Source organism: Pseudoliparis swirei, chromosome 7, assembly GCF_029220125.1.
Source record: "Pseudoliparis swirei isolate HS2019 ecotype Mariana Trench chromosome 7, NWPU_hadal_v1, whole genome shotgun sequence".
Lineage (NCBI taxonomy): Eukaryota > Metazoa > Chordata > Actinopteri > Perciformes > Liparidae > Pseudoliparis > Pseudoliparis swirei.
This window is the reverse complement of record NC_079394.1, coordinates 23,894,152-23,921,269: the sequence shown is the minus strand read 5'-3', so window position 1 is coordinate 23,921,269 and position 27,118 is coordinate 23,894,152. Positions and strand designations below refer to the sequence as shown.

The 27,118-nt window shown below is 44.7% G+C and overlaps 2 protein-coding genes across 6 annotated transcripts in view; one reads left to right on the top strand and one right to left on the bottom strand.

The window, feature by feature from the left end:
• Nucleotides 1-470: 470 nt before the first annotated feature.
• On the top strand, nt 471-17,719 carry ndufs4 (NADH:ubiquinone oxidoreductase subunit S4). Its single transcript, XM_056419880.1, has 5 exons — nt 471-604; nt 2,515-2,593; nt 15,284-15,456; nt 15,582-15,655; nt 17,513-17,719. Exons 1-5 carry the CDS (start codon nt 522-524, stop codon nt 17,614-17,616), a joined length of 513 nt encoding a protein of 170 aa, XP_056275855.1. The 5' UTR covers nt 471-521; the 3' UTR covers nt 17,617-17,719.
• An 89-nt stretch (nt 17,720-17,808) lies between these two features.
• The window catches only part of LOC130197282 (ADP-ribosylation factor-like protein 15), a 136,709-nt gene continuing 127,399 nt past the window's right edge, over nt 17,809-27,118 (bottom strand). For all 5 annotated transcript variants that reach the window (XM_056419879.1, XM_056419876.1, XM_056419877.1 and 2 more), the window contains one exon: nt 17,809-19,639. In XM_056419879.1, the coding sequence (XP_056275854.1) occupies nt 19,460-19,639 (180 nt within the window). In that variant the 3' untranslated portion in view covers nt 17,809-19,459. The remainder of the gene's footprint in view (nt 19,640-27,118) is intronic.

The following is a 27,118-nucleotide window of genomic DNA, read 5'->3' as shown; positions in this document are numbered from 1 at the left end:
GTATAATGCTCAGTACAGTCAATAATGGCCCTTACAATCACCCCATGATCTGTGAATTAGCATTTTTAAATTCATACACCAGTTACACAATCAGGTGGAAGAACTATCAGAATATATGAAACAAATCAAAACCATTTAATGAAGCATAACAATATGGTATATTGTAATAAACAAGACATATTTGCATCACAGTCTTATAGATGACGAAGCAAAAATGTGAGAATAAAAGGGTTTGATCAAACCCAAGATGAGCCTTCTCGACCAAAGGTTAATCCCTGTGGATGTGCTGAGTTTCTTTCCATTAACACCATCCTCCACGTTATCTGTGCTATGGAACACACATCCGCGGCGTAAATAGACGGTAGATGTGTCTGGACATGTCCCGCTGCATGTAAGGCATCCATGTAAAGTAATCTCGGCTGCTGGCACCAGTCCTCCATTTCTCAGCCAGCTGTGTTCGCCCGCCAGCTCGCTCGCTCGGTTTGTTCCTCTGCGCTCTCCGTACGTCATTGACAACAAACATGGCGTCCTCAATGTCACTTCTCGGTTTGGGACGTGCTTCTCTGCTCAATGCAGCGTATAAATTGGCCCTGAATCCTATCAGGTAATTCGGCATGAAGTGCTTATTAACTTTATCTTCTTAGCGTGTTACTGCGAGTCTTTTTGTTGGAAACATGTCGACCAAAGACGACGTAAGCAGGCCGTGTGTGGGTCACCGGCTAGGAAGTGACTCTAAGCTAGCCGGCGGTGAAGCACTGAAATAAATCACGTTATAGGGTTTCGCTATGTATTTAGGGCTCGAGATGTGAGTTTAAACGCGTAACTAACTGCGTCATTGCTCGTGCTTTAAGTCTTTAAGGCGACTCGTCTGTCTTCACGTCGAGGCTGCAGTTTCCTTACAGCACTTGGCTAGCTCGCTAATTAGCTACAGTTAGGTTCAGCTGGTCCCGTTATAAATCAATTTGAGACTAAACGTCAGTCCTCGCTGCTCACTGCGCCACCAGCGTGCTGCTGGACCGGGACCAACATCCGGGGACTTTCCTCTGTAACGGACCTCACCGGAAAGGTCACGCGGCCTGACCTGCTCACAGCGAGCTCCAACCTGACGGCTCAGCTCGCCCTACAGCCGGTCTGCTGCTTCTCGGTTGAGACACAATGTGTGTCTTGCAGTAACATATGAGCCTCTGCATTGTGTGTTACAGTTGTTCTTATATAACGTATTATCTTAGCTGGGCATATTCTGTTCTTTCCCATTTCAAAGTGTACTTCATGTGTTGTGACCTAAACACTGTTGCACACATCATGATTAATTCTCCAGCAAAGTGTAATATCTGTCATGTTACTTCATCACCATTGTGAGACTTTCTTTACACAATACAAGGCCTCTTCCGCTTTACTATTAGACATTGGCAACGTTGTGCGATGAGCTCACGACATTTCAGATGACGGGTTTGATTGCATTGCTTAAAGGAAAGATGCATGAATAAAAAATTGATTTCATGGCCTGAATGTGCGCCCAGAAGTACCCAATGTTAAGAAATTAATATTTGATACGACAGTTTGTTGGCTGATATCGTTGGCGTTTAAGACTCTTTGGTGACGTGAGGTAAAAAGAAGATCAATAGTTGAGCAAATAGTTTGACAAAATGTTGCACATGGTCCTGTTGAAGAGTAATAAAACAATTAACAATGTTCATTGATGATTGATCAATACATTATTTTAGTTAACAGTTGCGAATTGTGAATTTATGCATTTTATCAGATTGGCAGTCAAGATCTCAAAACATTTCATTGATAATTGCATAAAATGTAAGTCGTAGATAACCACTCATTTAAAAAACCTCAAACTAACAAAAATGTGGCATTCTCCATCATTAGATGGAACTAGAACTAGTGATCAGAAGTGGTATCTCATTCAAGCGATGACTTGAGGGAATAGAATATATAATAAATAAATAAAAGCTGCATCTATGTAGCATTTTCACACCAGAAACCAAGTTGGTCAGAATGGTGTCCCTGATCTTCTTTATGTTTAAATTCAGATATCAGAAAATCGCAGGGGGGCATTAAACAATCCAAATCAATCTATAATTGAGATTTCTCAGGGTTGTTATCTCGAGTGTGATTCTCTGGATCGGCCCTTCACTCGCCGAGCCTTCGATGGCACGTTGCTGTTTTGTGACGGGACACGGCTGCACATTCACAAAGAGCCGCACAGTCCTCGCTGCCAGACGACCACGGCCAGCATTAAGCACGTCCTGTCATTAAGATGAGAGTCTGCCAGAGATTCACCAGACAGAACTAATAGGTGGCGGGCGGGCGGGGGGGGTCCCTCCTTGTCTCTTTATGTTCGCCGTATCCTCGCCCCACCGCCGCTGCCTCCAAGATATGGGAGGGTGGGGGGGGGGCGATGGCGGAGTGTAATTTGTTTGTGTAATTTAGTTTTAGTTCTCTGTTACCGGGCCACCTTTGACAGTGTGTGCTCGGCATTTAACGTCCATCTACTGGTTTCAGGTCTGCGAGCACATCAACATCAAGGCTGGCCGAGAGACCGGGACAAGACACGCAACTTATTACTGTGAATGAGAAATTGGTGAGTATCCCTCTGAGGTCGACGTGACACCGATTGATGTTTGTCTGATCTTCTGTCTTCCGATTACCCTCCTGGAAAAATTGTTACAAAAGAAACTCCTTAATCCATTGCCAAAATGAGCTTGTATTATTAGACCGTTTGTGACAATATGAGGGTAAAAGTTATTCTAGGTAGTCCTGCGTGAGCTCGCAGCTCCCGCTAATCCTCTAGTCGGCACACCTATCACCCTTTGATGAAAAGTTATTGAAGAAGTTGCTCCAGCTACTGAATCGTCATTTTATGCAATGGAATTTAGGTCAAATCATTTATTATAATCATGTTTTTTTTGCATTAAAATTCCGATCTGCTATTAGGCTAAATACAAAAAAAGGGAACATCATTTGAGGTATGGGCCAAATTTCAAGCTTTAATAAATCTGTACCCATATTGTAAATTGTATATGTGGGATAGTTGTTTCATACCAATGAGGTCACACTAGCTATTCAAAACACATCTTAGTATCTTGCAACATTTTGTAACCACAGCACTTAAAAAACAAACAAAACGTCTCTTGACTTTATTCTTTTGGTGCAACAGCATTAATAGAGCTGATGTTGAGGTCACTTTTAAACTTTTCCAGCTTACAGTTTGACAAGTTATTTCTACAGACAAATGTACTCGAGGGGACACTGATCATCAGACAAGAAATCATTGAATTCTTTGACAGTTGCTTTTTTTGGTTTGGAATCAACAACATATGCATGTTGGTTGCAACGCCTCTATTGACGTAGCTCGCATTCTGTAAACAGCTTATCCAGCCTGTCGTGGCCTCTTCCTACATTTCCATAGTGTCGACACTGCACACAGATTGTAGCAGATTGTCTCTCTTAATTTATTTATATATATATATTAGGGCTGTGAAACGATTAAACATTTTAATCAAATTTATCACAGGTTTCTGTGGATTAATCATGATTAATCACATATTACCGATATTCTCGGTATATTTTTGTGAGAACATAAAGATTTATGACAAAAGACGAATATATACATTTATATACAGGGGTGCACATAACTTTTTCAGTGAGTTACTCAGGTGAGGGGGGGGTGCAAGTGACTTTTTTTCGTCCCGATGGGCACACGCCGGCATCGGAGCTCTGCGGCGCGCGAGACGGAGAGCCGAGAAGTGTTAACGCGACACGTAGAGACAGAATGACATGCTGCTGGTTAGAGACGACCAACAACAGACGGATTGGAAGCTCATTCTGCGCATGCGTTAAATGCGTTAAAAAAACAAACTAATTAATCCTGTAATTTAATCATAACGCGTTAATGCGTTATTTTTCACAGCACTAATATATATATATATCTATAGATATATAGATATATATACATACATAGTGTTTCCCCTACCATTATAACAGGGTGGCGTATAGTCAATATACCCATCGGTCGATGGACAGAAAGTAATCAGCCAGATTTTGAATAAGTAATTTAAAAAACCAATGCCAAACATTCTCTGGTTTCTGCTCTTCCATTTAGATAATGTCAAGCGTTTCTCTGTGGTGATGGGAATATTTGTAATACTTGTTTTACATTTTGTGCACTAAACTAGACTAATCCACAAAACAATCAGCAGATTTATCGATAACCACTCTTCTGGTTAAACGAATACATGGCAACGCCCTTAAACGTTGTATGGATACTGTGACCCAATAACAGAAGGGAAACATTGCTGATTCTCCACCAGCTGTGTCCTGTTGCATTGTGGGTCGTGTGGGTCGTGTGTGTCGATAACCGTGAGCGCCCCGATCATTTGATGGTGACTGAGCAGGATGGTGAACATGCTGTATTTGGATCCATTCACTGTCAGTAGTTGGTCGAGGTCTGTGGCGTTCTGTGAGCAGCCGTACACTCGCCAACAGGCTGCGGTTTGGCCGAAAGAACTCGAAGAGCGGGTTTCAATTAAAAATGTGTAATCAAAGTCGGCTCACGGGTCAACGGGTGGCGATGAATTCAGAATTAAATTTTTTTTCCCGCTTCTTTTTTTCTGCGAATGATGCGGTACAGCTGTGGATAGCTTTATATTTCATCACACAGGGTCCTCTGGGCCTCTTTTCATTAAGTGGGTTGAAGTGCAGCCTAAACATCGGTAAGCATGCATTTGAAGTGGCCAAGGTTACCAACCGCTCGAAACAAGGAATGATCTTTTGAAGTGAACGCCGCGTCATTAAAAGAACAGAGGAGATAGGAGATAGCGGAGAAAGAGGGAGTTTGTGGAGAATGTGGGAGTCTGTTGTGGACTTGTTTTGGGGAGTGTGTGTGTGTGTGTGTGTTGGGGGGGGGGGGTTCTGTGTGTGGGCAGCGTCGGTACGCCTTTGTTCCAGACCAAAGCTGACCATACTGGCAGACAAACCTTTGGCTGAGTGGAGTGTCTGTCTCTGTCCTCTCAGTGGGGGCCACTGAGAGGAACAGCAGAGGGGAGGAGAGCGAGAGAAAAAAGGGCCTCTAAAAAAAAACGAGGAGGGGGTTGAAAGAAAAGAAGCTTGCATGGAAAAAAGTTTGAGAGACAACCTGAGACTCGCGATAAAAAAAGACAGTGGCCACTTCAGAGTTTGTCGGCCACAGAGGTTCCTTTGTGGCACGCTGTTGCTCTAATGCTCTCCCAGACGGGCCAAAAGAGAGAGAGAGAGAGAGGCCCTCAGCTGTTTACAGTACAGTGGGCAACGGGAGCGCTCTCCCTCTTGGGCATTGGGGGCATATATCGGCGCCAGTCACTCATCAGGCCGTCAATAAGTGCGAATTGCTTTCTGGTTCGACCAATCAGACAGCGGTCTCGATCCGCTCCGAGGTTATCCCGGGTTTGCGTGTTTGTCCCTCTCGTTCTCTATCGTGCACAATAACCTCATTGAGACAAGGTTGCATTTTGGCTCGGGTAAATGATATTTTGAACTCGCTCAAAAAAAAAGAAAAATGTTTCTGCGACACCCGTTATCGTGTCCTTGGTTCTCGTCTGTCCCAAAATATGCACACCTTCGCAGGAACGTGTGTCTCCGCAGTGTGTCGGGCCCTCTCTGTTACAGGCAAATTAAAGCCATGAAGGGCAGGAGTCCTCTCGCGGGTCAATACTGTGAACTCATCCAGTGAAGAGGATTTCCTTTTAATGGGATGTGTAAATAATTTAGCAGGAGGCTGCGGACAAAAAAAGAGACCCTCCAACTATTTGATAAGTCATTAAAATGGCTTTAATCATAGTATTTTTTTTGCCTCATGATAACTATGGACTTGTAGGGAGAACCATTCCTGAGCTTTCTGTGTTTATCAGCTCATTGTTTTGGTAGTAGAGCTCTATGAAACCCGCTGCACACTTTCCGTCTCACAGAAAACGGCAGATAGACAAAGTGAGTGACTAGGTGGTCCCCGTGGTGGAGCCGTTAGCTGCTTAAGAGCCCGTTAATTCCCTCAGTGGAGACTAACACCCGAGTTAAAAGGAGAGGGTTGTTTTCAACTAGACATGAAAAGAACCCTCTTTTTATACAAGTTTGCCATATCTTCTGAAAAGGTCGTCACATTTTTGTGTTCAAAAGTGGCCTAAAAAAACCAATTAAAATTTTAAAGTAATTTTTCCAAATCCCAAATTCCTTTTTTTGCGTGGTTCTTGTGAGGTTGTGCCGTCTGGTGCTAAATATTGCGTGCATTTTAAACCTGGATACCAGAGCTCGATGAAAATGGTGATGGCATACCCTTTTTCTCACATTTTAATAATAGAACAAATGATTGAGACGGCAGATTAAATATTGAAAACAACATTCAAATGTCAAACTTAATGCAAGTTTGTGATTGCTGCTGTTGTGCGCTTTCAAATAGGAGCAAAAAGTTTGAAGGCGTTGTCTGAATGTGATTAATGAGGGCGAATAAAACGACCTGCGTGATGGAGCGCCTGAGCCCAAAGCTGTTCCCCGCAGTGGCCAAGCCGACCTGCCTTTGTTCGTCATGAGTTCATGACTGTTTGATTAAGCCTGCTGGGCAGCTCCCAGGGTCCGGCCGGCTGGCCAGTGATACACGGCGTTACACGAAACGTCTGTGACCTCCTTCAATTAGAGTCGGGCCTTTCGCTTCGCGCCCGGGTCCCTGGCAGCTGCTCCGGCGGGCCCGTAACACGATGTCCTCCGCTCGCGCTTCAGCCGTGGCCAAGTGCGCTGCCCTCTCTCCACATAAAGACGACACCATCATCTTAAAGCGCTCGTGAAGCCTCGTTATAGAGTTCTCTAAAGGCACTAGGCGCCTTTTTACGAGACAGAGGAGGCCAGTTGTTAGAGTGCGGGGGGGGGGGAGGGGAGAGAGAGGGAAGAAGGTAGGTAAATTGGTACGACCTTCCGATGCTCGGCGTGTTTTACGGTTCGCTCGTCTGAAATATTTGGCTTCCCGTGCGTTCAAAGCCTAGCGCTCGATCGGGCGGCAACGTGACGCGTCTGGACAAAAGATGTCGGGGTTTGAATGCGGCAATGTTGTTTTGGTCGTTTTTTTCAAAGGCTAAATTGAAATCAGATTTGAAATAGCCGGAGTCCGTCGATCAGGATTCATTGCGCGGAAGATATCGGATCGTTAATCCCCCGAATGCCCAATCGCTCAAAGTGAGCCGGCTCAGTTGGACGTCTTCAATTGGACGCGCAACTTTAGCTTGAGAACTCAATTTCCGCTGAATTATTGTGAGTGTCGCTGGTCAAAGTAGGAGGATACTTTGGACCACGGAGACATCAAACGGGTATTATTCTATTGCGAGAAAATAAGCTTGCAGATGCAACAAAGACGATAATAAAAAATAACAAACAGCTATCCCAACTATGGAGACGCTGTTTTAAGCCTGTGTCCGCTCAGCCGGCCTGGCCTCAGACACAGAGAGACTTGCAGTGGAGCAGACTACGTTCACCATCCCCCCTCTCATCCTCCTCTCCCACCCTTCCTCCCTCCGTCGCACAACATAGACAACTTAAGTGTCTGTTTTGTCTGGTTCGCCCTCTCACACGGCGGCGCGCGCTTATGCAAAACTCTCCCCTCGGCTCAAGTTTGGAGTAGCGGGTCAGAGGATGTCGGTCTTTGAAGAGTGCCAGAAAAGAGGCTTTATTATGTATCGTCCACTAAATGCTATTTCATGTGTTAACACTCTTCCACAGAGACTAAGCCTCTTAGGAGGACTCCTCAGACCCCGTCAGCGACGGGTACTTTTCGGAAGTGTCTGGCCGCTAACACGGGCCCGCTACTTCTGTTTGTCTACACTTCCAGTTTAATTGCGCTCTTATTCTGATTTTTCCTACCCCTTCCAGAAGGGTTTCTAATGTCGGCCACAACGACAAAAACAGCGAGCGCACTGAACGCATCTTTGGTCTTTGCGCCGTTCGTCAGACCAAACGGGACGTGAGCACGGGGTCGAGGAAGCGATGTTACGTTAAGCGGCCTGCAGGATAATCGGTGGTTTAACAATGACAAATAATTGCTGGACCTTCTTCAGGCCGAGGCCTCCAAAGACGTTTAGTTTACAGATGAGATGCAGGCGAACTGAACCGTGACCCGTTTGGTGTTTGTTTTGATAAATCACGATGGTTCTGAGGTTATTAACAAAAGAATACCCATGAAAACACACTTGAACTGCCGGCGTCTTTTGAAATGCCGCCAGGACAACACAAACAAGTGTGTTTGCAGTCAATGCGTTCATAAATGCCCGTCCCCCGTCCCCCCACCCTCCTTCCGATTCTTCACTGGTATGCGTAATGTGAGAATTGAGATGACCCTCATGCCAGCTGCTTTGCGTTCTCCGGTGTTAAACCACTCCCACACATGAGGGAATAAATATCATATTTGTTTCTATTAGAGACATGCCGCCCTCCACCTCCCCACCCCCGATGTCCAATCAGTAATTGGCACGCTTTCTCCACTTCAAAGGGGTCTGAAGGTGGGAACCGGCCGAGGCTGACGAGTGAGGCTCTCGGTCTGGGTGTGGGCTGGACAGTGGGGGGTTAAGGGTGATGTGTTTGGGCTTTCACCACATGCTGACTCAACATGATTCAGCTCGGCTGACCTCATGACCCCTCCTGGCTGCCAAGGCGAAATGTTTGGCATGTGGGGGGGGGGGGGGGGTTCGTTCTGAGACGAACTGGACTGTACTTGTGTCCACCGTTACCCACACCGCTGTGGTGGTGACGCTAGACATGCTTTGTCCGAGCCGGTCATGCACAAACGTCCTTTATTTGTTTAGTAACTGCACTAATGGGAATGCACTCGGGAGAGGCCTCCGATTAGATTTAAAAACAAGACCACCGGTGTGTTCTCAGTTAATTTAAGGACGATGTTCTGGGATATTTGCTTCATTGATTAATCTGTTGATTGTGTCTTTGCTTTGTCGATAAAAAAACCAACCTGAAAATAGTGACTAACCTCCTGAACCATGGTGATATCTTTTTGTATTGACTTGTTCAGTCCAACTAACTGTTCAAAACCCAAACATATTTAGTTTCTAATAGTAATTTAAAGGAAACAGCAAACCCTTACGTAACCAGAGAATATTTGGTGTTTTTCCTCCATTAGATGGCTCAAACAATCTAAGTCAATAAATTCACCCCACGTCTTTCTTACACAAGTCTCGCTTCAGAATTGAGCCGGGATCATTGCAAGAACAGATGCGAATTTCCTCCTCCGGGGTTTATTTTAGGTTTAAAACGATCCTCTTGTTCGAAATATACACAAAGGGAATATCGGATGATTGTTCGGCTACTCGCTAAGCGAACGAGCAGAAAAGGTGATCAGAAGACCGGGTCGACATCCTCACCTGTTTTGAAGTTCTTGTCCAAGTTTAGCCAAAGTACACCAGTGGGAACCGCTTTTCAGACCTCTCCGTGCAATTGATATTTTCATCAAAATGTATCTGGTTGTTGTTTTTACTTCACCGTTTCCTCCGAGGATGCCTCCGAAAGTGATCGTCTAGTTTTCTTTATAGATGAAATTCCTGCAAAAACACTTCTTAACTGCAGGAACATTTACACTCTACAAGGCAGAGTTTTAGAGCTTTGAAAACGACGACGTAGGCGATCCGCTTCCGCTACTTAATTGGGTCTTAGCGGTCACGACGTGGCCTTTCCAGATTGGTACAGTTTGACCTCGTCGTCGGTCCGAGCGAAGACATTTCTGGTCCCACTTTTCGCCGTCGCGGTTCTTCCTCAGAAGTGTTTTCTGCAACTAAACCACCTGCATCTGTTCACACCGTCACGTCTACATGAACGAGTCAAACGATGCTGAACCACCCGGACAGACGGAGGTTTGTGTGGATGTCGCCGGAGTTGTGTCGGGTGTTTCGGCCCTCGACACTGTTCCAGCTGTTGATGCCTTCCAACAGAAAAACATCGCTCGAGACGTTTTGGAGCCACAGTTTAATTTCTGTCTGCATAGATTTACATCCGTCCCGTAAATGTGTTTCGTACGTGCGGTGCTTCGATCCTATGTCGGTCGGCCCCTGACCCGGTTCCACGCATATGTTATAAGAGCGTAGCGGGCGTTGCGAGTGTGTGGTCTAGAGAGCGAGCGATGGCGGATGCGCTCGGAGCGGAGAAGAAATGAACAGTAAAGCTGTCAAGTGGTAGCAAATGTGTCGAGTGTAGGTTTCAGTTTGAATAAACGCTGCAGGATTCAACCCTGGAGGCCAAACCAAGCCCCCCCAACCTGCCTCCTCGGTGCCTCCCAAACCCCCGTCCTGAAGCTGGAAGGTTGTCTTGGCTTGTTTTCCATTAAACCAACATCGGCGTCTGGCACGTTCATAATGGTCATGGGATGTAACTCAGGGTCTTTACACAATCTCGTGTTGGATGTGTAATCCAGAACAACACTTTCTTAATACTGTTGAATGTATTAAAATAAAGGAATCTGGAATAATTTGCCTCCAAACATATCTTCAGTTCACTTTGAGAACAAATCGGCTTTTGATGGGAGCACGACAAGAATTCACAATACCGACACCGCCGACTCCCCCGGTGACGACTTGGCCACAGTTTAGTGTTTTAAACCCGACGCGGTCCAGATGTTTACTCCTGTGGTCTGGGTTAAACTCCAGGAGGGAGCTGTTTCCATTCTTTATGCTCAGTTTACAGTTTCACACCTAATGGACAGATATCAGTGGAATCTCATCTAACTCGGCTAGAACGCCAAGAATGGCATGTCACAAAATGTTGGACTGTTCCTTTAAATCAGTATATTTCTACGGCTGATGGGAGGGGGGGGATCGTCCACTCCTTATTGGTTCTATTCACATTAGCCTTTCGTGTTTGTGCTGTTATTTCCCAAGTTTATTGTTAAGGAAGATTTAAAGTGTGTATAGTTGACCAACTAAAAAAACATCACAATTGATTTTCATAATTTACACCACAGCTTATGTACTAATTTGTAGGAGACTTCTGCAAAGGGAGAAATGACTACCAAGATGTAACTGGGTGGTTTTATTCACAATCTAACCCTAAGACAACTCCTCTGTAGCTCTTCTTTGTACTTTTCTTGCTTTTTGACACCCGATATCTAGTCATCTCCTTAATGTTTCACCACTGACTCACATCGAGGACTTTGAATGGTGTTTACCCGGAAATCTTCCAGCTCGGGTCTCGGTTGGGAGTATTAGGGGTACCAGCTCTCAGCATTCTGATGGGCCCAGTGGCCCCACAGCAACAAGTCCCTATGCTCTTTATTTGGCACGTAGCCTGGAGGTGTCAGAAATATGGACACGCTTTCACATGACGGGGACTTTGCCAGCCCCTTTCCCCCCTTTCTTAAGCCCGGCATTCTGCCTGCCCAGCCAGGTATTGTCGGGCCCCGTGAAGGCCCTGTGAATAGTGTCAAACTTGATAGTTCTCATTTTGCTTCCTGTACATGGCAGAAGAAAAAGTGCCCACCGTGTGGGTTTTCCTTTTGTGATGGCCCTCTCTAGTCTTCCTGGGAACACACCACATTCCAGTCACAATCGTTCTCTTTGTGAATCCGGGTATTGTGGGTGAGTCTGTTATGCCGATAACCCTCCTGGCTTTCAGTGTAATGCATGCAAGTATCATAGAAGTCTAGACTCGTATTTTTGCAAACAATGCCAGATAATGAGCAGAGGGTTTTCAGTGATTTGGCAGAGCTTTTGTTTTGACACATCCTCCCTCATTCATGAAGGACCTTTTGTGCTCATCCACGCCTAAGATGTGATTTAAGGCCCGCTACATCTGGACAAATTATTGCGCCAGTTCACCATAAGTGGGCCTCATGTGTCAGTTATGGTTTATGTAACGTACATCCGCGTAACCATCGTCTGGCCTGCTAACCCCGAGGGTGTAATTCCGAAAGCATTTCGGAGAGGGATTTCCACGCATCCAGAAGAGACCAGACAGCCGAGCCGCTAAACGTTTCTGACCGCACGTTTGATTCTCCTCGACTCAGAAGGTGCTGTCTGCACTTGATTCACAACTCCAAATCTGTTATGCTCCAACGCGCATAAAGTATTTTAATGGTTCTTGTCTTTCCGCCAAAGCTCACAGGAAGTTTTTCTAACCTCTCTTTTTGATGGTTTCCCAGTGAAATAATAAATTAAAAAACACAGATATATCCTGAAGGAAAACAATGTTTTTTCAAAAGACTTTTTGATTTGTAAAGCCCCGGCAACTTGTTCTGTGTGATATTGTGTCATGAACCGTCCACCACAACCCCCTTCTGGGTGAGGAGAACATGTTTTCCTCCTCTCTGTGACGAGAAGGAATTGTTAAGGTTAAGTAGATAGGGCAGCCGGAAATAATTACCAAGCACTTGTGGAGTCCCCCCCCCACATACGCCTCCCTCCCCCCCTTTGTTCGTCTTTCCCCTTTCATTTTAACAATCTTTTCAGCGAGCAGATCTCGTTTATGATTACATTCTGCCGGGTCTGGCCTCCGAGCGCGGCGGCGCAGGATGTTTCCCCGAAACGAGCAACCGGACCTGCAAACGACGACGCTTAAATACCGCCGGGGGCTCCTTTGCCAAAAGGGTCGGCAGGCTTTTGTGTGGAGTTCACGCACAACGACCTCCCCTCTACAAATCAACTGGCAGAGGACAGACAATGATGAAAATGTGATTCTTTGAAGTTGTAATGGCCATTGAAATGTGTAAAAATCTCGCATTGAAAGGAGAGCGCCCTGGAAAGCCCGGAGTCTTGGGTGGCTGGTGCCGGCGTGCTGGGAGGTGCGTCTGTGTTTTGTCGCCGACTTCCCAGTGCTTGTTTTCTAATTCCCTGAAGAATTGGACCAGATCCTTGGTAGGAGCTTGAAGGGGCTCCAGTTGCTCAGGAATATGCATTTAGTGCCCCCATAGGCCCCTCCTCCTCCTTCTCCTCCTCCTCTTCTTGCGCTGGCCTACTTTCTGATGGTTTGGAATCAGTGGCGGTGCGTCCATAGAGGGCGCTAGGGCGCCGCCCCTCTTAAAATTTTGAGATGAAAAAGAAAAAGAAGAAGAAAAAAAATACATCCTGTCAAAAACATTATATGCCAAATCATTTAAATAGTAAATATACCGTGTTGACGCGCTAAATGTGTGTGGGAGACCGTCAGCCTGTCAACAACCACTTAAGTTAATGTGAAAAAATATAATATATCGCCACTCATTATCACGGAGAGAAGCCCCGCCCCCTTTACGGGGCTCCGGCCAAACGTGTGTGTGCGGGGAGCGAGTAAACATTTCAGTCGTTTCGGCAAGGACGGCTTCTCATTGGAGGATGAAACGTGAATCTTGGGCCACAAAAATGTGCGCTCATTGACATCGTTTTATTATTTCACGTGACTGGACTATTCGGCAGATCAGAGACCGGTATGTTCCCTCAGCCAGAGAGCTCCACGGAGCTACGGGGAGCTGGTCAGCTGGAGGCTCAGTGAGTAATGCGCTGTTTAGTTTCCCCTGTCTGTCGTTCCAAAGTCCTGGGACTGAAACTCTCTGGACTACAACGGGGGGAGGGATCTAAAGAGCTGCAGACAAGTGTAAAGCACGAATCTTGCCTCAGTTATCTAGCTAAGAGTATGGAGCTAACTAGCTAACAGCATGAAGCTAACCCTGTTTGCAGAGCAGAGCAGCAGAAGGAGACTGAACTGGCATCGAAAACACAAAGAAGAAGTTCTGAAAAACAGACACATTCCCTCCAGAATAATGGAAACAGGCTGGTTACAGACATGATTGACTTTAACCAGAGAGTTATTGAGAAGTTTGACCACTTTAAAGAGAGGAGGCTACTTGTCTTTACAGTAGTGGGTCTCCTCTGTCACCCAATGTAACATGTGATCTCTTTCTGACTCTATTCTGCTCTGAACCTCTTTCATGTGAGGGTGAAACTCTTTTATTTTGCAAACCTCTGAAAGCCAACCCAATGTTTCTTAAAGCTGCTCTGAACCTCTCATGCCCAAAGTTACAGTGTGTTGATAGTTGTTATTGGACAGTGTTGAGCACGCTGTGTTCTTGAAATAAAGCTTTGTTTTTTACAATTTTCGACTCAAAACCTCTTTTCTTCTCATTGTTGAGTGCTATTTAAACTGCGCCCCCCCCCCAAAAAAATTTCACCAGCCGCCACTGTTTGGAATATATCACCTCAAGTATTAGGCATTAATTTCATCTACCTCAATGCAGCTTGAATAACAGCATGAAGATGGCTATTATGTTTTATTTATCCATTGAATCCAGCATTAACTTTTTTATCTTTTATGAATTTTACATATATATATATAAATACGTTTCTTTCTGTTTATAAAATGCATTAAATCAGTGAAATTGTACCCTCATGTATAAAAAAAACCAAAATGTGTAACCCTTGCCTTAGAGAAGTACTTGGCGAATGGAGCACTGATGGACTTTTTTATTTTATTTGGTTTTATTAAAATATCGCACTGTCGGGTTCAAACACAGGAAGGTTTATTTATAAGTTAATAGCAACAGTTGTGCTGGCGGAGGCCAAAGTTCTTTTTATATCCACTGAGCATTTTTCCGAAATTCATTTTTCGGCCACTAACGACGACAAGTTGTATTTCACAACACCTGCAAACTGTCGGAGGACCTTTCTGCACACACACACACACACACACACACACACACACACACACACACACACACACACACACTTTTGCATAGCCTCCTGTTCGTTGCAGGCGAGGGAAAAAGACATCGGTCATAAAGTCCAACCAGAGTCAGTTTCTGGAGGAGCGCCGGTTGCTCTGCAACAAAAAGCAAACACAACATGTCCATTTTCTTATAATATTATATGTTTGATTTAGGGATGGGCGGTGTACCGGTTTCACCTCTATCGGCACGTTTGGCCGCGGCTGTTTTCTCTTGACGCGATGCCCATGTTGTGTCTTTTGCACAACACTAAAGTCTTTCATCGTGTGTGTTTATTCCCAATTCCCTCTCGGCTGCGATGGAGTATTTCCAAGTTCTATTAAAGTTTTAAAGTCTTGCTGAGATCCAGGTGGCTCGCTGATACAAATCAAATCAACCGCGAGGGAAGTTATTGATGCGGCAAACTCCGATTGACGTTTACATCACTTGGCGAGCTGCCGGGCCCAAACACATGTTGGCCCATCCCTCTTTTTCAAGAACCCTAAAAACAATCGGCCACCCCTTTTTGATTCCTGCTGCCCGTCGGCCTCAACACAGAGTTTCTGACGGACTGTTTTTCTGCCTGTTCAGGACATCACCAGCCTGACTGGAGTCCCAGAGGAGCACATCAAAACGCGCACGGTTCACATCTTTGTGGCGGCCAAAACGGCCATGCAGTCGGGAGTCAACGGCACCAAGAAGTGGAAGATGGACTTCGACACCAGAGAGCGCTGGGAGAACCCGCTGATGGGCTGGTCCTCGACGTAAGAGCCTCCTTGTCTGCACACAACACAGGAACATATTTATTTCAATAAATATTCCTTCAGATAATCGGCTCCAATTCTTTTGACTTTTTCTGTGTCTAACTGCTCTTTTTTTGGCCTTTCAGGGCGGATCCCTTGTCCAACATGGTGCTCTCCTTCTCTTCCAAGGAAGATGCCGTCGCTTTCGCCGAGAAAAATGGTAATTCATCCGTTTTTCAAACATTTTCGAGGGAGACATTTAAAGTGACTTTGGTGTAAAACTAAATATAAACGGTGAGTACAGTGCCTCTGCTAATCCTGGCCGACCGGCTCGGTTTAAAAAATGACATAACAGAGTAATGACACACACACACACACACACAGTTTTTGAAGTTTTATAAAAATGTATGACCACCATTGAAGTGGATTTTGAAAGATTTCAAAATGTCATTAGTTTTATTAGTAGTTAGTTACTGTTGTGATGTGATAACGAGTCAGCTGGTTGCCAGTCGTGCTGCATCAGGGCGTGATCGGCCCCGTGCTGGAGTAACGAGTAACAGCTGGATCAGTGTGCACAGTTATCCAATCTAAAATACAGTCTAGCAGAGACCATTGTACTCTGGATATTGGTAGTATCAATTCAAAGATGTAATATATACAGGACTGTCTCAGAAAATTAGAATATTGTGATGAAGTTCTTTATTTTCTGCAATGCAATTAAAAAAACAAAAATGTCATGCATTACAGAAAATAAAGAACTTCATCACAATATTCTAATTTTCTGAGACAGTCCTGTATATACATATTGATTGATTGATAGATAGATTTTTACACACCATAACTAATGACAAAGAAAATGCAAAAATACTCCACTGCAAATATTTGCAATCAAAAGCGATCGTGATGCCAACGTGCGATGGTCGCACACTGACCCTCGACACGAGGCTCAAACCGATTTGCGTGGACGAGGACGACTCTGGGGAGTGGTACCGTCCAGAAGGGCCCTCGGCTCTCTGTTCGCTCTCCGCTCACCTCGCCGACTGCGCATTGCAGCGGTCGGCGAGACAACGGATTCATTTTCAAGTTGGCTGGCGACGTCATCGTCGGTCTCGCCCGTCGCGGTCCTGTCGTGGGGGTGCATTCCTTCAAGCCAAATGACTTCTGTGCCTTGCGGGGGAAAGCCCTTTCTTTTAAGGGCACAAAAATAAAGTTGAACTCTCAACGTTTCCTTTTCGTGAATTTGAGTTAATCTGATTTCGCAGCGTAGTATTTGCGTTCCGTACAAAAGCACTCGCGACTAAAACAACTAGAACTAGAATGGGCACTCGGTAGAGCGCATACCTTCGCATATCACAAGATTGGGCATTGAATTATGAACATTTTGGCATTAGTTGCATGCCAATTGGATAAAAATGTACGTGAAGATTTTGACCTTTTCATGATTTTGACCCGATCAATCCCAAAATCTAATCAAATGGTCCCCGGAAAATAACCAATCATCCCACCAAATTTCATGCGATTCGGTTTAATACTTTTTGTGTTATGCGAGTAACAAGCATACAAATGAATAAATAAATACACGGCGATCAAAACATAACCTTCCGCATTTTCAACGCGAAGGTAATTAATAAATAAAAACGCCCCGGTGTGCAAAACGTGCCTTCAACGTTCGCACCTTGTTAAACCCTTCAAACCCAGACTGACATCAGGTGATAATGAGTCGTAAAACGGCACCTTTTGAAACCCATTAATGGCAACGGAGACGTCTCATGAGACGTAGTGAGGCGGTAGCTCCTGGTGGACCGACGGGATCACCGCGCCGGAGAGGTGACGCGCAGTTGCTCTCGTTCTCCATCCAGCTCAACAGACTCACTCTGAAACCATCTGAAGCCCTCTGGGAGAGTTTGTTGAAATGAAGCAAAGGAACTGGCGTCCTCTGTTTATTGCACCACGAGAGTGATTAGTGAAGCTCTGGCTTCACGCAGCCTGTTGATGTCTACGAAACACCCCGTTGTGTTTGGAGCGCCTCCAAAGTGAATATACGCGACCATCACTTACCCCCGTGTCTTCACTTCAGGTTGGAGCTACGATGTGACGGAGAAGAGGACCGCAAAGCCCCGGGTGAAGTCTTACGGGGCAAACTTCTCCTGGGACAAGAGGACCAGGAGGTCTGCTAAGTAAACCGAAGACCCCCCCCCCCCCCCCCCCCCATCCGTCAGTTGGTCCCACAGCCGACCCGAGTTACGTTTGTCAATAAATTCCTAATTAACGTTTGTGAACCAAACATTTGGGTCTTTATCGCTTTATTCTTCAAACATTCACCTCATTACTGACTACTTAACATCGTCTATCCGATTAATGAAGTGTTTGTTCTCTGAGTCGAGTTGTGCAACAGCAAAAAAAAAAGAGGGAAAGGGGGGGGGACATATTATTACAATTAGCACCAGATTAAACACGGGGAAAAACATATCTGGAGGCCAAAACCACAGACATTCTTTCCTGCGTGCTCTCTCCTGTTACCTGGATTGGTTCAGTGTTTCCAGAGCTGCATTAACACTGAAAGGACTTTCTTTCTTTTTTTATTAGGACATCTGTGCATTGTGAGGTTATGTTTTCTGAGCATTGATCTCAAATGTGAACATCAATACCTTTTTTTTTTTTTGTGAAACCTGCAACGCCAACTTGATTTAGATTTTCTTTGGACTCGTTTCTGTGGCACTACAAACACTTGAGCTGCGAGATTACTAAAATATTTAGTCCATCATCATTCAGAACAATAAAAAACATGAAATCCTTGAGAAGTTCAAATTAAGGAGTGTTTGGCTTGTAAAATAAGTTTAAAATGTTTCAAGTCCATTTTCAAACTGTTTTCCAATTAATGTCCTGCCATCCCGTCCGCTGGAGCTCCACATTATACCGACAAATAAAAGAAAACAGTTAATGGTTGAGGTATGTTCGTCGGCTCACGTTCAAGAGCCCGATCATCTTTTCCACATATTTCAAGTTTATTGCCGAAAAGCTTTTATACGAAGCAGATACTGCCCTTTTGTTCTTGTTATTTGCCTTCAAAGGTAAGATTTCCATAAGTTAAAACACTAGCTAATTACATTTCTCTTCCCCGTTGAGATGTGGTTGAAAGCTCTTTACGCTGCCAGCTCTTGTTTACGCTCTTTGTGTTACGCCCAGTCCCACACTGCGTGACCGCACTGATATTCACACACCAATCATGGGCGCCTAATTGGTATCGCAGCCCTTCGTTAATTAACTCACTGCATTGCAAATCTTTCACAGTCTTGCGCTCGCTATTTATTTTGTTCCGTCACTCGGCACATCAAACACGGCGATCTGATATGAGTGTAATGGTCCATCTGAGCGGCCGGACATGAATGACAGCATGTGTGTTGCTTTTCCCTTTGAAATCCCCTCGGAGAGGGAAGAAAAAAACAATCTTGGCACAACTTTGCATCATAAAAGTTGAAAGCATTCCGCGCGTCTTGGCCTACAAGCACAATAATGTATGCGGAACGAGAATGGCGGCGCGGCGGCATTGTTCAAAATCATTACGCCGCGGACGCCGGCGTCACCGCCGCTCTGATCAGTCGTGGTGGTGGTGGTGGTGGGAGGGGGGGGGGGGGGGCACAAACATCGGCTCAAAGTATTCAGTATTACACTCGGCCCTAATATTTTGATAGCCATATAAACAATGTTTTATGGCGTTGGCAGGTATTGGACAGGATCTCATGTCTTATGTAATTGTAATGAATTCCCATGATTCACATGAATTACAGATATCATATTTTATGTCTCTGACATTCCCGCTGATGTCATGTCCGTGGTATTGAAAGAAAAAAAATTATTAAAAAAATGAGGCCGCAACTTCTCCGGATAATCCACAAACCTCACTCGCCACTACAGCTTTCAGTTGTCTTCCCAAAAAAAAACGAAGAAAAGAATTGTCCCAAAGAAAACTGTTGACGGTGGATTATTTGGAGAAAACGTCAGTTTAGGACGACGAGAGGACGGCTCACAGTTTGTGGAGGATGGGTGCAGCGAGAGGCCTCAGAGCAGAGTTCTGTACGGTTACATGGTCGCCGCCATCATGACCCTCCCCCTGTGGTCGATGACAGCGTCCCATTGGACGGGAGTTGTGGACTCCGGCTCGCACAGCTGCTCTGAAGAAGAATCTCAATGTCGAATCTGGATTCTGAAAAAGAGATGTTAAATTTAATTTTCCAACACAATGTCATTTACTTCCACCGAATTTAGGTGCAAATGTCATATAAATGGGATTAAAGCAGGCCGTTTATTGATGTTATTAATCCATGATGTCATACGGTGTAATTTATTTACACCCAACGTGTTGATTCCATACGTGCCGAGTTCAACCTGCACTGCAGCTTACGCCGTCATAACCTGCTCATTAGAGGAGTGTTTTATAGTGTTTTCAGCCACTAACGGGGTCATAGTGTTTTATTGTTTTATGGGGCTAAGTAATAATTGGCCTCGCCAGCTGGAAGATTAACTAAAAACAACTCTGTGCAAGCAGGAGACGCTGGCACTCACCACAATGTGTGTTACACGTCATTCATCATCATACATCATGCGGTCAAATTTAAAAGTGCTGACAGAGAAATGTGGCTCATGTGAAAAAATGAAATAAAAAAAGCACAAGGAAGTTAAGGAATTCAAGTAGGACTTCTGTGTCTGCAAATTGAGTTTTTATTTCGGGGAAGACATCTCAATCAATCATGAGTCCTTTTTTTATTTTTCTGTTCTCAAATGATTTCTAAAAAAGAAGAAAACCAAATCCACTGTTGGAAAGCTAAAGGCCGTCATCAAGCGTCCTGCTTTGACTCCGCAGCTGGACAGAAGACCTGAGGTGAAGGTTTGAACATGTGCCAAAATGTTATTTGTTAATAGAGCTTTTTTAAATAACACACACACACACCTTCACGAGCGCAAACAGCTCTCTGGCCCTCGATGACCTCATGATCACTGATGTCTGTGGTCGCTCACTACTGTGAACTCCACAACCCAGGCAATGAGGCACGCAACCTCGCTCGTCTGCAGCCAAAGACCTGTGTGTGTGTGTGTGTGTGTGTGTGTGTGAGTGTGTGTGTGCTTTTGCTTCTCTCTGTGTGAGTGTGTTTGCGTTCAAGCTGTGTGGACCGGCGCTTGTTTTGAAGGACACAGATGGCAGATTGATGATGACTTCTAGTTATTCAAACAAAAGCTCACAGCAAGTAACGCAAAGAAGCCAACCTGTTTACCTAAAGTGTACTGTTTATTATTATTTGATTTTATTCATTTAACATCCTCTCTGCTGTGAAAAAAGAAAAAAACGATAAGTGCTGTTACAAGTTAATTTAAAGCACGATTTTAAAGTACTTTTAGAGCATACCAAGGGAAATGCTGGACAAATCTTTCTCTCCCCATATTCATACCCAAATAATCTTTTCAGCAGTTGGAAAGATTTATTTCTACATTGATTTGTCTGTTACATTGATGGTTCATAACTCAATTAAAATGTGTACCTAATTTCTTAGGAGCGTACTAAGATCCGTCTGGCACATTTCTTAACATGGAGTTGTATTTTATTGTTGGTTATTCATAGAGCTTTATAGAATTGGTCTATCGGCAGACAAATTAATTGATTTTTATAATCGATTGATAGTTAAAGTCATTTTTCATGCAAGAATGTAAGAGGATGGTGGTTTCTCCTCCTCGATGCTTTCCTCCATTGAGCACGAGTATTTTAGGTTTTTGGTGTGAAGACGTCGCTCATTGGACTGGGACAAGCTAGCGGTTGGCCAACAACCATACAAACAATAATAGTAAGCAAACTAACAACCGGGGATGAACGCATCCAATGAAAAGTGTTTTAAAACACAATTCAAACTCAAAAACAAGCCAATGTATGTAACGGTGACATAATACACTTGATTAAACCCACCGAAGCAATCTGTCTCTGGCAGTGGCTTAGACGTAGGCAGCAGTGTGTGGACTGGTAGATTCGTTAGCTGTAACCCCCCCCAACCCCCTCAACCCCCTCCACTCTTCTCTGTCAGCTGTAAGCCAAGCACAAATTGTTATCCCCCCCCAATGTGGGCGCAGAGTAGCGGATGGGGACGTCAGAGATGCACTCAGCTGTGTTATCAGTGGCGGGGCCGGTTCAGAGTAGTAGTGAGTGAGCAGTCAGCAGGCAGGCAATGTCAGTCGGCAATGAAGGGTGTTTGGAAAAAGTGTGAATCACTGCAACCGCGAGAGCTCTTTGAGCATGCAGCTGTAACTGGGCACCAAACATGTAACGCAGTTCGCTGCAGCAGAATGCAACACTCCCTCATGGACGCACCCAACGATGGCATGATCCTCTTGGCACAGGTGAAAGGCCATAGCTGTAGACCCTAAGTTAGAGAATATTGTTTCGAAAAAAAAGAAGAATAAAAAGCCTGAAGAGTTGAATATGTTGAGAAAGTAAAGAAAAGCCAATGTTTCAAAATCGCATAGTATGTCAAACAAAACACAAAAAGTCAAAGGAAAAACAGTCATAGTATTGTATGTTGATACACAGTCACAGTATGGTATGTAAACAATTTCATATAAAGTTTGAGTATAATATGTTGAAAGAAGCCTTGAAGAAAAAAGATGGCTGCCAGTGACTTCATTCAAAATGTAGGTTGTGAAAAAGTACCACCCACCACTAAAGCAACTGGTTAACTCACAAATATTCCAGCAGTAAGAACAACGTTATGGCTGAGTTTAGACCCGGTGTTCAGACCGTTGAAGTTTGTGTCTTTGTTTTTTGTAAAAGTATGAAAACAAAATGGACACCAATACACCCAGGTATTGTAAGAAACTAATTGACATCCACCGCTATTCCTAGAACTGCCACAAGGTGAAACCATGAGGCCGCTATGGTACCAGCTAACTACACTTAGCTGACAGCTAGGCAGCAATTAACAATAAAGATATTATGTTACATAACCCACAAGTAAATACCATAACTTCAGGCTCTGAATACAATAAATACTAGCTTGTGGGCTAGTACCTGATGGAACGTCCATACAAAATATGTATAGAGCTATAGAAGTTTACGAAGGAGCAATGACAGGGGCACATTGAATGTAGTGACAGGAGGATGCTAACACAGCAGCCTAATTAGCATGTCCAACAGTAGCAGACATTAATTATCTAAAAGAGATGAATATACTGTGCATAAACCATATACATGTGGAACTGAATCTACTTGCTCGCCTTTGTAACAGCCGCCCCCAGATTTCTGTCGGAAATCTGCACAAGGACAAGGGATTGCATTCAATACTCAAGTCTTTAACAGTCTGGCAGTTTCAGAACGCTTCAGATGCTGTCGACCGGCCGGGTGTAAGAGCGATCTGCTACCTTTACTTCCACACTCTTTACTCTACCGGCAGGTGCAGAAAGACTCTGAGTGATCAGTCGAAAACTTGTTGTAGCTGGGGGTCGAGGATCACCAGTGCGCCCACTGTTTGAAGGTTTGTGGAGTCACATCTGAAGAGCGGTCCAGAAGATTCCGATGAAACTCCTCCAGGAGTGGTCACCTGAGCGACATCTACTGAGGAACTCTGACTCCCTACCCGGAGCAGTGATGCATCCCCAACCCCATCACCAGGTATTAAGGATGCCCTCAATTTCTATAAGCACGGTCTAAAGGACGTCTTCAGTGATGAACTGCGTCCCGATGATGGCTTTAAAAGCTTGCTCGGGTGTCCTTATTTCCCACTCCTAACAACCTCCAAAATGTGGAGCAAATGGTGCGTTAAACTTGATCTGTTTGAGGCAAGCTTGTAGGGAAGAGAGGGTCCCCTGTAGTTCCCGATTTCCACTATAGAAATGTGTTCCCTGGTCAGAGAGTAGCCGGAAGGGCTTTATGGTGTAGGACGGAAGTAATTGACCCCCTGTCAAATAAAAGGCTGGTGTCGGAGATCTGCTATTTGAGGGACTTCTGGGCTTCCATCGCACTTTATGCATCCAATTCAATTATTCTGTCAAACATCTTCCACATCTAACCCATTACAATATTTGGAATAGCTTGATGTCTCTTAGGGTCTACACAAGATGTGGCTCTGCGAGAGGCCGTTACCACGGCACCGAGTTAGAGGCCCACTGGCTGTGCTCAGAGTCCATCTTCTCACTCTCCCACTCCTTTCTGGTGTGCTCTTTAGGGAGTGATGTGTCATCCCAGTCCCTCTTCTTATCCAAACGTTGGCTGTACTAAAACCTCACAGAGGCTGTAAATGTCTGCTGGCGGTGACAGAATGGATGTGAACAGGATACTCTGCTACTCTGACGGGCCACGTCTTAGTCCCTGAGTCCCAAGGAGTAGACTGCAAGGGTATCGCTCTCAGGTTCTAATACTTCTTCTGGAGGTCTTCCATTGAATGTGCGTGCTCAGTCGAGGCGTTTTGCAGTAAATGCCGGTTGATGAAGAGAAACCGGTGTGGTTTAGATGCTGGGGAATGGTGACCCTTTGGTGTTTAAAATGATGTATAATACCTCTTCTGCCGGGCTGTGAGGGGAGTTTTAATGGGCTCTGGCTTCCATCCTGCTTGCTCTGTGCCATCTCTGAGGGCCCCATGGTAAACTTTGAGGTTTTTATTTTGCACTTTGATCTTTATTTCCCTCTCCCTACTCCGAACCAGGTGGTGTCTTCTTGCACTTGAAGCTTATACTCTTGTTAGTCAGCCAGGTCAAAGAGTTGGTCAGAGCACCTTGAAGGGATGAATGAAGTTTCGGAAACTGGAGTGTAGATCATGGGAGAGATTCCTTACAGGTCAGAAACATGTGAGCCACTCTCTAGTTCAACTTTGCCTTTTCTTCCTAGTTTCTCTAATGTACTCACTAAGAGGCTACATGCAGGACACGCATCCTGACGTATCTGGTGTCACAAACTATAATGTTTGGCCCAGCCATGAGTTTTGCCATCTTTCTTTCAGGCCAACTGGTGGGTCTGTCCACATTGTAAGTTGAGGGGTACCAAGGGGGTACATCGTTGTCTGCAAAGGAATGGCTAGACTTACTTTAGGAGTCAACCAGCTCTGTGGAGCCGTGTATTCCTATAGACCTCATTGGTAATGACTTCATGAACTTCTTTAATGAAAAGATTCTAACTATTAGAGGGAAGATTAATAATCTCTTGCCCTTAACCAGTGCCAATCTGTCCTCAAGTGGAATGGCCTTGGAAACCGCTGTATGCCCTGGTGTATATTTGGATGGCTTTTCTCCCATCAACCGTGACCAATTGTCTTCAACGGTTTCTACTTCTAACACGTCTACCTGTCTCTTGGACCCCATCCCGACGAGGCTGCTTCAAGACGTTTTGCCTTTAATTGGCAGCTCTCTATTAGATATTATCAATGTGTCTTTGCTAACAGGCCCTGTACCACATTCCTTCAAAGTGGCCTTTATTAAACCTCTCCTGAAGAAGCCCACTCTGGATCCAGAGGTGTTGGCTAACTACAGACCGATCTCGAACCTCCCCTTCCTCTCCAAGATCCTTGAGAAAGTGGTCGCAAATCAGTTGTGTGACTTTCTACATCATAATTGTTTATTTGAGGAGTTTCAGTCAGGATTTAGAAAACACCACAGCACCGAGACAGCACTGGTGAAAATTACAAATGACCTCTTAATGGCAGCAGATAAAGGACTCATCTCTGTACTGGTCTTGTTAGACCTTAGTGCTGCATTCGACACCATTGACCATGACATCCTGTTACAGAGACTGGAGCAGTTGATTGGCATTTCAGGCACGGCACTAAGTTGGTTTAAATCCTATTTATCAGATCGATCTCAGTTTGTATTTGTAAACGATGACGCCTCGATAACCACCAACGTTAGTCATGGAGTTCCACAAGGTTCTGTGCTTGGACCAATTTTATTTACCTTATACATGCTTCCTTTGGGCAATATTATCAGGAAACACTCCATAAACCTTCATTGTTTTGCAGATGATACTCAGTTATATCTATCGATAAAACCAGAGGAGACCAACAAACTCAGTAAAATTCAAGCATGTATTAAAGACATAAAAACATGGATGACCTGCAACTTCTTGATGTTAAACTCAGACAAAACCGAAGTAATTTTACTCGGCCCTGAGCACCTCAGAGATCAATTATCTGGTGATGTGGTTTCTGTAGACGGCATTGCCCTGGCATCCAACACCACTGTAAAGAATCTTGACGTTATCTTTGATCGGGACTTGTCCTTTAACTCCCACGTAAAGCAAATCTCAAGGACTGCATTCTTTCATCTACGTAATATTTCAAAAATCAGGCACATCTTGTCTCAAAAAGATGCAGAAAAATTGGTTCATGCGTTCGTTACTTCGAGACTGGATTACTGCAACTCCTTATTATCAGGCTGCTCTCATAAGTGTCTTAGGAGCTTGTAGTACCATATTGCCCCACTAGAGAGCTACGCTCACTAAATGCGGGACTACTTGTTGTTCCTAGAGTCTTAAAAAGTAGGATGGGAGCCAGAGCCTTCAGTTATCAAACTCCTCTTTTATGGAACCAGCTTCCACCTTCAGTCCGGGAGGCAGACACAGTCACCTCATTTAAGAGTAGACTTAAGACTTTCCTCTTTGACAGAGCTTATAGTTAGGGCTGAATCAGGTTTGCCCTGGTCCAGCCCCTTGATATGCTGCTATAGGCTTATAGGCTGCTGGGAAACGTTTAGGATACACTGAGCACCTATCTCCTCTTTTCTCCCTCCTTATGGATGAATTTTCATCTCTCTATTGCACATTACTAACTCTGCTTTCTCTCCGGAGTCCTTTTGACTTCACGTCGGATGAGATGTCATAGATCCAATCTGCCTGATGGATCATCGAGGTCTGGATCGTGGAATATGCCTACTACCAACTATGCCATGGCCCTGCTGAGACTCCGTCCACTCCTCCTGTAATTTGTGAAAATGGGCTATACAAATAAACTGAATTGAATTGAATCAGTACCATATATTCAGTCTTGAGGATGAGGTCAATGAGTATTTTTAGATTTTAATCTCTCTGATGGATCCAGAGGAACAAGATTGTCGAGAGCAATTCTCAGATGGTCGAACTCTCTGGGTTTGTGTGGATCATATTAGTTACTGTGGGTGTTGGGCACTTGTATAACCAGTCCTGTCCACCTACCGGGCTTGGCGTTTGAAGACTGGAGTCGTGGTGGTTTTAGTACTTTGTTATCTTTGTTGAGTAGTGAGACTTGGCTTAATATTCATGACGTCACGTTTCAGGCTTGGCGAGTACAGCTCTGTCTTGGTTAGACTGGCTGATGTGGACTATGCTGCGAGACCACTCTGCAGCTGTATTGAGGATAGAGAATGTGAAGGCAACTGGAAGTACCTCGTCAGGGAGCTGCAAGGAGACTGAGCCTCTGCCAGTCCCAGTTTCCGGGACGAAGGTCTCTGACCACCTTCAGAGTCAGGGAGGCTCAATACCCAACCCCACAGAAGGGGCTTTCGAAGGGTCACCAACACTGAATGTTTTCCACCTGCATGGTCCAAGGACTATATGGTATGCTGTCAATGTGACTCAAGGGAGAATCCTTCAAGGGACTGGGAAGTTTAGTGAACTTGGGTATGTCTGTGACAGCTAATCACCTGAATGTTGGGGGTAAACTGCCCGACGAAGCAATTGATATTG